The sequence below is a fragment of the Somniosus microcephalus genome, chromosome 14 (genome assembly GCF_052327205.1).
Source record: "Somniosus microcephalus isolate GS21.2 chromosome 14, FLI_Smic_1.0, whole genome shotgun sequence".
Lineage (NCBI taxonomy): Eukaryota > Metazoa > Chordata > Chondrichthyes > Squaliformes > Somniosidae > Somniosus > Somniosus microcephalus.
The window spans coordinates 33,545,993-33,559,655 of record NC_141000.1 but is presented as its reverse complement, the minus strand read 5'-3'; the positions used below and the strand labels follow the sequence as shown (position 1 = coordinate 33,559,655).

General features: G+C 42.6%; 1 protein-coding gene across 6 annotated transcripts in view; it reads left to right on the top strand.

Annotated features, from left to right (window-relative positions):
- The window catches only part of lrch1 (leucine-rich repeats and calponin homology (CH) domain containing 1), a 247,116-nt gene that overhangs the window by 211,117 nt on the left and 22,336 nt on the right, over positions 1-13,663 (top strand). For all 6 annotated transcript variants that reach the window (XR_015080796.1, XR_015080797.1, XR_015080795.1 and 3 more), the window contains 3 exons: positions 8,637-8,746; positions 9,581-9,718; positions 11,239-11,316. Coding sequence is in view for 2 of the 6 variants with exons in the window: in XM_086006477.1 (XP_085862603.1) it covers positions 8,637-8,746; positions 9,581-9,718; positions 11,239-11,316 (326 nt within the window). In the remaining 4 variants the exon portion in view is untranslated. The remainder of the gene's footprint in view (positions 1-8,636; positions 8,747-9,580; positions 9,719-11,238; positions 11,317-13,663) is intronic.

The following is a 13,663-nucleotide window of genomic DNA, read 5'->3' as shown; positions in this document are numbered from 1 at the left end:
CCAATCACCCAACCTGTCCAAATCATACTGGAGTTTCTCGGCATCCTCCTCACAGCACACACGCCCACCCAGCTTTGTGTCGTCTGCAAACTTGGAGATATTACATCTAGTTCCCTCGTCTAGATCATTAATATACATTGTGAATAGCTGGGGTCCTAGCATCGATCCCTGCGGTACCCCACTAGTCACTGCCCGCCACTCGGAGAAAGACCCGTTTATTCCAACTCTTTGCTTCCTGTCTGCCAACCAATTCTCTATCCAAGTCAGTACCTTATCCCCAATCCCATATGCTTTAACTTTACACGCTAATCTCTTATGCGGGACCTTATCGAAAGCCTTCTGAAAGTCCAAATACACCACGTCCACTGGTTCTCCCTTATCTATTCTACCATTCTCCATTTTAATATATAAATTTTAAAAACATGCACATGTGCACCACAGTCACGCACAGACATAATCTTTGACAATTCTAGAATGGTTCCAAAGTTGTTTAGGCTTAAATTTACTCCAATTTATTGGACTTTGTGTTTAAAGGGTGTCACCAGAGCTTATGTTTTCAGGTGATGCGATCTGTCCATTGGTTGACAGATTGAAGTAGGCAGAGTAAACCAATCGACTCACTTCCACTTCAAAATTGATTGAATAGTTTAAAGTTGTCAGTGTTTCAGGGAAGCTGTTTAGAAATTTCATCAGCAGGTTTACAGATTGGGCTATAAATCTGAAGTTGTATTAGAGGATAGCTGTGAAACTGAGCACAGTGAGCCTCTTCCTAAAGTTGGGTGGGTGCCAGGTAATTTTAACTTTCTGGCAGCATTTAGTGCAATTATTGTGGGATTACATTAGGAAAGATAGTTTTTTTGACTATTGTTGTGCCAGAGAAAAATATAGGCATACACAGAGATGGGATTATTATTGAGTGAATTGTCTTCGAGAGGACTAAGGAAGTTTGCCTTGGGGAGAGGTCTGTCATTCCAATCCAGGGAAACTTTTCGTTTCCTTGATCATGGAACCTAGAAAAGCCTGCGTCAGAAAGGGGAGCAAACCTTTAGGGCATCTAGAAATGTCGGACAGGGTATTTTTCCTTGGAGTTAATGATGGTGTTCCTAGTACATAGTTAGATGGTTTAATATGTTGCAGAAGAGATTTTGGCTTGCCTGTTGTATTGGATGGGAATGCGTGATTAAAGGCTTGTCTGAAGTTGATGGATGAATTTGGAGCTCAGCCAGTTTGTTGTTCCTTTCTGCTGTGATCCACAGTTTGAATGCTTAATGTTCCAGTGACCTTTCCTTGGACTCTATTTCCATTTGTTTGCTGACACAACTTGAAAATGATCACTACAGTAGTACGTCAAAAATTGAAGGATAACATTTATACGAAGAATATGTGAAATTTATATGTGTGATAAAGGTCTTTGTGCACAGGGAATACTGTGGTAGGAAATGTTCTGTTTTTCTGTCCATCTGTGAAGGGAAAAGCAGATAAATATTTGAAGCAAAGGAAGTTACAGGGAGAGGACAGGCCAGTGGGATTAGTTTAGGATTGTTGTAGCACATCATGCTAAATGGCCCACTCCTGTTCCTATGTCCTTACCCTTCAGCAGTCCCTATCTAGGTTCACATGAAGCATGACCTTCTTTGGCGAAGTGCTGGAGAACTGCTGGTGCTCGCTGAACGGTACTCACTGTCAGTCACCCCGTCCAGAAAAGAAGTGCAGGAAATGAGAAAAACAAGACTACAGACAGAATCATTTGAAGTACAAAAGAAATGGAAATAGAGCGGGAAGCTGTTGAGTAGTTAAAGGTGTGGCAGTGCAATTCAGTCATTATACACTGTCACTGCTGACTCTACTTTCAGCCTGTCCAGTTCTCTGCCACTACCTTCTTTCCAGCCAGAAACCTTAAGAAATTTTAAGAACATAAGAAATAGGAGCAGGAGTAGGCCATTTGGCCCCTCGAGCCTGCTCCGCCATTTAATGAGATCGTGGCTGATCTGATCTTGGGCTCAGCTCCATTTCCCTGCCCGCTCCCCATAACCCTTCACTCCCTTATTGTTCAAAAATCTGTCTATCTCCACCTTAAATATATTCAATGACCCAGACTCCACAGCTCTCTGGGGCAGAGAATTCCACAGATTTACGACTCTGAGAGAAGAAATTCCTCCTCATCTCAGTTTTAAATGTGCGACCCCTTATTCTGAAACTATGCCCCCTAGTTCTAGATTCCCCCATGAGGGGAAACATCTTCTCTGCATCTACCCTGTCGAGCCCCCTCAGTATCTTATATGTTTCAATAAGATCACCTCTCATTCTTCTAAACTCCAATGAGTATAGGCCCAACCTGCTCAACATTTCTTCATAAGTCAACCCCTTCATAAGAACATAAGAAATAGGAACAGGAGTAGGCCAGTTGGCCCTTCGAGCCTGCTCCGCCATTCAATAAGATCATGGCTGATCTTCTACCTCATCTCCACTTTCCTGCACTATCCCCATATCCCTTGATTCCCTTAATATTCAAAAATCTATTGATCTCTGTCTTGAATATACTCAACGACTGAGCCTCCACAGCCCTCTGGGGTAGAGAATTCCAAAGATTCACCACCCTCTGAGTGAAGAAATTTCTCCTCATCTCAGTCCTAAATGGCCGACCCCTTACTCTGAGACTATGACCCCTGGTTCTAGACTCCCCAGCCAGGGGAAACATCCTCCCTGCATCTACCCTGTCAAGCCCTGTAAGAATTTTGTATGTTTCAATGAGATCACCTCTGATTCTTCTAAACTCTGGAGAATATAGGCCTAGTCTATTCAATCTGTCCTCATAGGACAATCCCCCCATCCCAGGAACCAGTCTGGTGAACCTTCATTGCACCATGGCAAGTATATCCTTCCTTAGTTAAGGAGACCAAAACTGTACACAATACTCCAGGTGTGCTCTCTCCAGGGCCCTATATAATTGCAGTAAGACATCTTTACTCTTATACACAAATCCTCTTGTAATAAAGGCCAACATACTATTTGCTTTCCTAATTGCTTGCAGTACCTGCATGTTAACTTTCAGTGATTCGTGTACAAGGACACCCAGGTCCCTCTGAACACCAACATTTCCCAATCTCTCACCATTTAAAACATACTCTGCTTTTCTATTTTTCCTACCAAAGTGGCTAACTTCACATTTCTCCACATCATATTCCATTTGCCAAGTTCTTGCCCAATCACTTATCTCAGGAATCAACCTCGTGAACCTTCTCTGAACTGCCTCCAATGCAAATATATCCCTTCTTAAATAAGGAGACCAAAACTGTACACAGTACTCCAGGTGTGGTTTCACCAATACCCTATACAGCTGTAGCAGGACTTCCCTGCTTTTATACTCCAAACCCCTTGCAATAAAGGCCAACATTCCATTTGCCTTCCTGATTACTTGCTGTACCTACATGCTAACTTTTTGTGTTTCATGCACAAGGACCCCCAGGTCCCTCTGTACTGCAGCATTTTGTAATCTCTCTCCATTTAAATAATAATTTGCTTTTTTACTTGTCTTACCTCACACTTTCCCACATTATACTCCATCTGCCAAATGTTTGCCCACTCACTTAGCCTGTCTATATCCCTTTGCAGATTATTTGTGTCCTCTTCACAACTTGCTTTCCCATCTATCTTTGTATCATCAGCAAATTTGGCTACATTACACTCGGTCCCTTCATCCAAGTCATTAATATAGATAGTAAATAGTTGTGGCCCCAGCACTGATCCCTGCGGCACCCCACTAGTTACCGTTTACCAACCGGAAAATGACCCATTTATCCCAACTCTCTGTTTTCTGTTAGTTAGCCAATCCTCTGTCCATCCATGCTAATATATTACCCCCAACCCCGTGAGCTCTTATCTTGGTGCAGTAACCTTTTATGTGGCACCTTATCGAATGCCTTCTGGAAGTCCAAACACACCACATCCACTGGTTCCCTTTATCCACCCTGCTCGTTACATCCTCAAAGAACTCCAGCAAATTTGTCAAATGTGATTTCCCTTTCATAAAACCATGCTGATTCTGCTTGACTGTATTATGATTTTCTACATGTCCTGCTACTACTTCCTTAATAATGGACTCCAGCATTTTCCCAATGACAGATGTGAGGCTAACTGGTCTATAGTTTCCTGCTTTCTGTCTCCCTCCCTTCTTAAATAGGGGCATTACATTTGCGGTTTTCCAATCCGCTGGGACCTTTCCAGAATCCAGGGAATTTTGGTAGATTGCAACCAATGCATCCACTATCTCTGCAACCACTTCTTTTAAGACCCTAGGATGCAGGCCATCAGGTCCAGGGGACTTGTCCACCTTTAGTCCCATTATTTTCTTTAGTGATGATGGTTGTTTCAAGTTCCCCCCTCCCTATAGCCCCTTGATTATGTGTTATTGGGATGCTTTTAGTGTCTTCTGCTGTAAAGACTGATACAAAATATTTGTTCAAAGTCTCTGCCATTTCCCTGTTCCCCATTATTAATTCCCCAGTCTCATTCTCTAAGGGACCAACGTTTACTTTAGCTACTCTCTTCCTTTTTGTATACCTGTAGAAGCTCTTACTATCTGTTTTTATATTTCTTGCCAGTTTACTCTCATAATCCATCTTCTCTATTATTTTTTTAGTCGCCCTTTGCTGGGTTTTTTAAATTTCCCAATCCTCTGGCCTTCCACTAATCTTGGCAACATTGTATGCCTTTGTTTTCAATTTGATACCATCCTTTACTTCCTTAGTTCACCACGGATGGTTCTCCCTTCTCTTGAAGTCTTTCCTTCTCATTGGGGTATATTTTTGTTGAGTTATTAAATATCTCCTTAAATGTCTGCCATTGTTTATCAACCATCTTACCCTTTAATCTATTTTCCCAGTCCACTTTAGCCAACTCTGCCTTCATACCTTTGTAATTGCCTTTTTTTAAGATCAGGACACTGGTTTGAGACCCAACTTTCTCTCCCTCTAATTGAATTTGAATTTCAACCATGCTATGATCACTCTTTCCTAGAGGATCCTTTACTATGAGATCATTTACTAATCCTGTCTCATTACACAGTACCAGATCTAAGATAGCCTACTCCTTGGTTGGTTCCACAACGTATTGTTCTAGGAAACCATCCCAGATACACACTATGAACTCTTCCTTGAGGCTACCTTGGCCAATTTGATTGTCCAGTCAATATGAAGATTAAAATCACCCATGATTATTGCTGTGCCTTTCTTACAAGCCTCCCTTATTTCTTGATTTATACTCTGTCCAACAGTGTAGCTACTGTTAGGGGGCCTATAGACTATGCCCACTAGTGACTTCTTTCCCTTATTATTTCTTATCTCCACCCAAACTGATTCTACATCTTGCTCTTCTGAGCCAATAAATAGATATTATCCTTCCTCTTGGTAGTTTCAAATATAAGCCTGTGTTCTGTTATCTTGAGTATTTAATAGTATGCTGTGGAGGGCAAGTTTTTGCACTTAAGACCTATGGGATTTCAAAATTGCCAACAATTATCTTCACTACAAATTCTGATACCTGTATCTTCATTGATTTTCCCCACTCTAAGCATTATTTGTGCAGATCTTTAATTGTTTATGAAAGTTAATATTTCAACACATTACACCATCTCGACCAGCCTTCAAAGTTTTATTGGCTACGTATTAATGAACCACTTTTAGATAAAACCAATTGTCCCCTTTGTCCACCTATTCCAGTTCATAGTGAGTAATATTGAGTTTGCTGTTTCCATTTTCCTCAGCATTCTCCTCTCCATAACAGGCAAGTAACAGTAGGGATTTGGCACCTCAGGATGGCAAGGCCACCTTCAGGCTTTTAGGCCTGAAATTTTCCTGCCAATTGTATTTCTTACTGTGACTTCGGCATCCTATTTTTGAATGTGCATGTATACGAACATCTGAAATTGACGGGCAGTAAAAGACCAGCTGGCCAATCAAACCTGCCCCATACCATGATGGCCAGAGCATCATGGCTAAACACTTCTTTCTCCCCCCAACCCCCCTCACAGCCATGTAATCTCCTGGGAGAGGAAAAATCCTTTCCGACATTGGTGATGGACTTTCAGTGATCTGTGCACAATAACACCTCGGTCTTTTTCTTTCTCAACCTCTTTCAGTATTGTTCCCTGGAAATTATGCATGTTGGCTCTACCAACACACGTGACGCTATATTTATATAAATTAAATGCCTTTTGCCAACGTGTGAACCACTCCCTTAGTGCATCTAAATCTTTTTTGATTTGATTGCACTCTTCTTAACCTTTAAACAGATTTTGGTATCATCTGAAAACTTACCATATTCACAACACCACTGTCCAGGTCATTAAAGACCATGAAGAGCGGGCCTAGGACCGATACCTGGGGACATCACTGGTAATGTTCCTCCAGGCTAAACCAAATCCGTTAACTACAACTTTCTGACTGCGGGATTGGTGCCAATTTCTAATCCAGCGTTTCAAATTCCTACTGATACTCGGTTACTTCACAAGATAGGATCTGGATGTATGAGGTACCTTATCAAAGGCTTTCTGAAAGTCCAGGTAGACAATATCTACTGGATTTCCATTATCCACTACGCTAGTGACATCCTCAAAGAACTCTATCAAATTTGTAAGGCACGACCTATTTGTTCGGAAGCAGGCCAGGTGTCATTGAGAAGCATGATGTTAAGAAATAAAGAGGGGTGTAAAAATCCTTCGCAATAGACCTTTTTAAGCCAATATTAATTGTAGCATTGAGAATCTCTTCCTTTGGTGCACCACATAGCCTCTTTTAAACGTATATCATTAGTGTAGACTTATTTTCTTTCCTTTTCCCTTCTAATTGACTCAGTTGTTCTATGTCACATCTGTCCTGACCTCCAGATGTGCTAGAATGTCAGAAGGCCCTCCTGGTAGCACTCTCGAGAGGTGCAACGAAGATGCTGGATTATCTTAATTGCCCAGTCTGTTCTCTCTGTAGGGAACAGAGTGTTTTTTGAGCCTGGGGGAAGGCTGGGATAGCCCCAACTTGTGTCCCACTCCCCTGTTTCTGGTGTGTCAAGATCCATTATTGTAATTCCTGCAATTTGAAATGATTAAAAGCAGAGATGCAGGATTGTTGAGAGTGAATAATCAGGAGCAGATGCAGAGATGTGGGATCAGAAAATGCAGCGTCAGGATCTGGGAAGGTCAGTATGAATTGGGACAAGGGTATACATGCAACCTAGAAAAGTAACAAAGGCTGCCACAGCCTCAAAGAAGCTAACCACTTGGAAAAAGCCCTGTAGCTATACCTATTCCTGGGTTGTCTTTTAAAAGATAAGTGGATGAATATTTGAAAAAGAAAAATTTAACAAGGTGCAGGGAATGGGAGTAAGTGGACAGATCTCTGAGCTGGCACAGATGCGATGGACCGAATAGCCTCCTGCGCTATCTGATTCTGTGATTCATTGGACTCCAGCTGATGCTGTTCTTTTAGAGCAACACATGAGCTGATGTAATTTCACAGCTCACTTATTATGCTTTCTTAGGGTTAAAATCGAACTTGGAACTCAAAAGGGGAGAAATTATATCACTCACCTCATCTTGTTTTAAAACTGATCAAGGCCTTCTAGTTTGGAGCTAGCTAGTCCTTTCCCCTTCTCCAGCATGAGCCATGACTCGTCTCCTGAGGGAAATGCCACATGACTTGTAGCACATGTGACCATGTTCAAAGCTGAGCCATGGAGTGGTTCCGAAGGGTGCAAGAAGTTGTTAGTCTGATGGGGGGCTGCTGAGATCTAGCTCCCTGCTGAATCTGAAACTAAGAGGACGTTGGGCCCAAATGTTAACCGTGTAGAATGTGGAATAGTTGACGTATAGAAATAAAAAATTTTTAATGGCTGCTTCAGCTGAAGTATAAAAGAATAAAAAGAAAGAACTTGCATTTATATAGCACCTTTTACGACCTCAGGAGGTCCCAAGATGCTTTACAGCCAATGAAATACGTTTAAAGTGTAGTCACTGTTGTAATGTTGGAAACGCAGCAGCCAATTTGCATAGAACAAGGTCCCACAAACAGCAATGTGACAGTGACCAGATAATCTGTTTTAGTGATGTTGGTTGAGGGATAAATATTGGCCAGGACACCAAGGAAAACTCCCCAGCTCTTGTTCAAAATAGTGCCATGGGATCTTTTGCATCCAACTGAGAGGGCATACAGGGCCTCGTTTTAACGTCTCATCCGAAAGACGGCACCTCCAACAGTGCAGCGCTCCCTCAGTACTGCACTGGAGTGTCGGTCTAGATTTTGTGCTCAAGTTTCTGGAGTGGGATTTGAACCAACAATATTCTGACTCAAAGGTGAGAGTGCTACCAACTGAGCCATGGTTGACTTCCACCTCCTGATTGGTAAGACAGAAATATATTCAGCCTTTTAATGTGTAAGAGGTCTAACTGAGAAAGCTGATTGTGTGCTGGCTGTTGTGCAGGATGCCTTCTCCTGGTTGAATAACAAGCCCACTCTTGTGGGATGCTTGATGGTAAATTACACTTGACGAAGAGCACCTAAAGTGAAATACAGGAATTATTAGGAAAGGAGGATTGTGACAGATCATCTTTATAACTTGTGAAGTTTTACCTCCTCTGTTTTCAACAGTTTTCTTTCGGTCAGTGCGGCATTTAGACTCCGTGGATCCTCAATTTACAATCCGTAGAAAAATGGAACAAATGAGAGAGGAAAAAGAACATATAGAACAACTCCGGGAGGTGAGGTGCTGCATATAATAGTATTTTGGCTCAATAAATGAAGGCACAGTTTAAGTAGATACTAAAATCTTAATATAGATTTATTTTTCATATCTATGTTGTGTGCCAGCTTTGAAATGTAAAATATAGCTTAGCAGACTATTACCATTATATTATGCTTCAGAAAAGAAAATGCTTAAAACTTTTACACATAAACTTACTAGTCACCTTATTTGCATTGGATGGTTCGACCATGCCAATGAGGCATTCATTTATTATGTGCCAAGATGTCTAGTCAGAGGACCCACAATCATATCTTGGGGCAGACCTGATACAGTTAAGTATCTATTAAGATTATCCTAGGCATGGGCAAAGTGTCTCTTTTTTTGCCCATTTTCTCCCCTCTTCTGTGAAAGGATAGTGAGTGTCAGATTCTGTCCTCACCCAATGTTCAAACGTGTGCACTTACAGCAGGGATCGTTGAAGAGCATTCAGGAAAAGTGACCCTAGCCATTCAGGAAAAGTGACCCTGGCCATCTTCCGTAAGCCAGTGGGGGGTGAGGCTATTTGTAGTTGCCTTTGCCTGAGATTTAGCACCGAGCAGCGAAGCAGCTGGGCCCTTTAGTCATTATGGCTCAGCTGCTGTAGCTAAGCTTGCCGACCCATGAGGAAGCTGCTAGCAACATAATTCCTTACAGGTAAATTGCTATTCATTCATGGTGAAATACGAAGTGTGATATCTTCAGAATTGGGCTCTTTGGACATCTGAATAGAAGTCTATGGTGCTCACATTTTCACTTGCATTAAACTAGAGCCAGGTATTTCCCACAAATCTAACTGAATCTTGTTTCACAGAATATTGAAACAAGACTAAAGGTTAATCTGCCAGAAGAAATCGGAGCAGCCTTGATGGACGGAGTGGTTCTGTGTCACTTAGTCAATCACATTCGCCCGCGATCAGTACTCAGTATACACGTACCATCACCAGCAGTGGTAAGTCTTTCACTTTCAGTAAGGGAACAGCCACCTGTCTTTGGGTTGAGGTCTTTGTTGCATGCAGCACTGTAAGATCATGGTCTGCAATAGCTGACCAGCAGGTCAACTGCTTATTAATGGCTTCCTCCTGCCTAGTGAAAAATCAAACAATATGGAATAATGGGTATCCAGACACTTGTCCACTTTTTTGCCTTTATTTGTGTTTCCTGTGCCATGTACCATTCTTTGCCAAAATAAGGAGTTAATGGCTTTTTAGGAACATAGGAATTGCTAGACGAAAAAAGACCAATCTAGTTCTCCTTCTACCTTATGATACAACCATAATGGAGTTGTGACGAATCATAGTAATCAATCTCTATCAATTAGTCTACAACAGACCCAGACATGACGCGAGGCATCCCCAGTGGTTGCGAGCTTTGGGAACCATAGGTCCAAAGTCACCTGTTCCTCCCAAGCACGCTACACTTACCATACACCGTGTTTCAAATTACTCGTATGCAGTATCCCCAAATGTTTGCCTAGGATTCTCAACAGTACCAGCAGGAGAGTGGCCCAGTTTGGTTCATCTTCTCCCGTGGGTCTGTGGAGGAGGGCATCACCATCACTCAGCACCAACCTAGATAATGTAGCTAAGATTGGGAGCTCACCTTATGCAAAACCACATCTGCAGCTTACTGGTGCGAATCTGTACACATATTCCTGATCTAAGCTGTGAAGAAAGGACCTTCATTTTATATAGCGCCTTTGCCATCCTCGGGACGTCCCACGGTGCTCCACAGCCAATATATTACTTTAGAAGGGTAGTCACTGTTGTTTTGTGAGTAATTCGCACACTGCAAGATTCCACAAACAACAATGAGACGAATGACCAGCTAATCTGTTTTGCTATTAGTTGAGGGAGGAGTTTTAGCCAGGCTACCATAGAATCCCTATGTTCTTCTTTGAGTAGTACCATGGGATATTTTATGTCCCCCTCACCAAGCAGATGGGGCCTCCGTGTAACGTCTCATCCAGAAGACGGCACCTCAGACAGTGCTGCGCTCCCTCAGTACTACACTGAAGTGTCAGCCTAGATTGTGTGCTCAAATCCTGCAGTGGGGCTTGAACCCACAACCTTCTGGCTGAGAGATAAGAGTGTTACTACTGAACTAAGCTCACACACACAGACAGGGGGAAGGACAACCAAAACCAGATGCTCCCCCACAAGAAGGGTAGGAATATCAAAGAAACTGTCTCCTTGGACACTCTCGCTCAACTCTCTGTGCCCAGAGAGAGAGAACTTTCCAGAGTCCTGTGAGATGCTTGGCTGCCGACATCCTGGGCCAGATATGTTAGACGGCATGGGGACATGATGCAAGGTCAAGGGGTCCACCTTACTAGAACAAAGAAGTCACCCTCATTTTGTAAGTATAAATGGTTCCAGACTCTAGATTTCTGAAGTGATCAGTATATTGTACTATCTGAGTAAATACTTTTGAAAATGCATACTTTAAAAGGGCCGTGTACTTGTCTTACAGCCTAAACTGAGCATGGCAAAATGCAGGAGAAATGTGGAAAACTTTCTAGAAGCCTGCAGGAAAATGGGAGTCCCTGAGGTAATTTCATCAATTATTTTTAATCCAAAATCTTTTTTTGGATTTAGGGTTGGGATGAAGACAGGCAAATACTCAACAGGTTTGAAAAAGAAACTTGAAGGGTGCTAACATTTTAAAAGGGGAAATGGAAGCACGTGACCTCTGGGACTCTTCATATTTTGTCACCATGTTAAATGGGAAAATTAACATTGCAATCATTGGTATTATCAGAAAGAAAATTCTCAAGTGACTCAGAGTAAGTGCCCTTGCTTCATTCCAGCCCAACCTGAGTTCTTGTATATACTCTGAAGAAAGATCTGTAAATCTTCAGAGGTTTCATTTCACAAGTCATGACATTGCTGTCACTGGCACATGTTAACTACTAATCTGTGAGACTTGGAGCTCACAGATTTGTTAAAGGGAAGTGCTGTGCAAACATGTTCCACAATACAAATGGTATTGGATTAAGCCGTTACTACTTGAACCGAGATACAGGATTTACAATCGTCTCTTCACTAAATTTTCATTTTGTTCTTCTCATGTTTTTTGTGAAGGGACTCAGGGGCTACGGTGATAGTGGAGTTGAGGTAGAAGATCAGTCATGATCTTATTGAATGGTGGAGCAGGCTCGAGGGGCCGTATGGCCTACTCCTGCTCCTATTTCTTATGCCCTTATGACCTCTCAACTGGAAATTAATAAAATAATGTTGAAAATGGGTTTGCTGGGAGGAGCTGTATCCCTGAGCCTAGTTGCCGTGTTAACTTTTTCCTGTATTTGTTAGGCTTATTGTTTGAGTTCTTTAGATCAGAGTTTGTTCATTAGAACAGTTGGATTTGGAGGAGTTGGTCTTCACAGTCAGGTTGGAGTTCTGAGTCTTCCTAACCTGAGAGTGAGGTAACTACGGGACACTCTCCTTAGGTTTAGTTGCAGCTTCATTAGATGGAAAAGCGGATCATGGGTATTGTGGAATCCGTTCAATGGTTTTGACATTCTGACAACTATGATCAAAATAAACTACTTAAAATCCAAATGGGAGTACTGGGCCATATCACAAAAATGTCAAAGAATTAGTAGCTCCTTGTTTTTTTACCCTCCTCTGCAGTTTTCTCCTCTACTTTCCTGAAGGTACGGTTCCATGGGTGTCGGCCACCCTTCACCCCTTTACCAAAGTGACCATTATTCAGTTGTGAGCCTTCACAGCAAATGTCAGCAGCCTATTTGACAACACAGCTAAGCTCAGTTTGGTCCCCAGTCAGGTCCACAAGTACTTCCAGCAAGGATTGCTGGATAATGCTCAGAAGCTGCAACACTGCATTATCTTCCCCTCTGTCATGTCTTATCTAGTGTTAACTTGTTTTTAATTCTCAGGATGTGGACATCTCTGGCAAGGTCAGCATTTATTGACCATCCCGAGTTCCCCTTGAGAAGGTGGCGATGGGCCTTCTACTTGAACTGCTGCAGTCTGTGTGGTAAAGGTACTCCCACAGTGCTATTTGGTAGGGAGATCCAGGATTGTGATCCAGCGACAATGAAGGAACAGCAATATATGTCCAAGTCAGTATGGTGTGTAACTTGGAGGGGAACTTGGAGGTGATGGTGTTCCCATGCACCATGTCCTTCTAATTGGTGGAGGTTGCGAGTGTGGGAGAGGCTGCCAAAGAAGCCTTGGTGAGTTGCTGCAGTGCATCCTGTAGATAGTACACACTGAAGCAACGGTGCACCAGCGGTGGAGGGAGTGGATGTTCATTCACAGTTGGAGAAATTAGAGAAATACACGTGCAACAGATACAGCGATCTGATCCAGATCACAAGAGGATGCTACTGTTCCATCCTCGGGTTCTGCAATTGTACAAGTAGATATAGGCCAGCCGGCTCCTGTAAGAATAAGATGCTGAGACCACTTAAGGGAGTGTCTGATGCCACTGAAACTGAGGAATTAGCTACAACAGATCCAAATGCATAAAAACCTCCCGGCACATGAGTGCAAAAGACAACGCTGATGCGTTTGCAACCATCTTCAGCCAGAAGTGCCAGGTGGATGATCCTGCATCCTCCTGAGGTCCCCACCATCACAGAAGCCAGTCTTCAGTCAATTCACTCCACGTGATATCAAGAAACGGCTGAGTGCACTGGATACAGCAAAGGATATGGGCCCTGACAACATCCCAGTTGTCATGCTGAAAACTTGTGCTCCAGAACTAGCCACGCCTCTAGCCAAACTGTTCCAGTACAGCTATAACACTGGCATCTATCCGACAATGTGGAAAACCGCCCAGGTATGTCCTGTCCACAAAAAGCAGGACAAATCCGATTTGGCCAATCACTGCCCCATCAGTCTACTCTCAATCATCAGCAAAGTGATGGAAG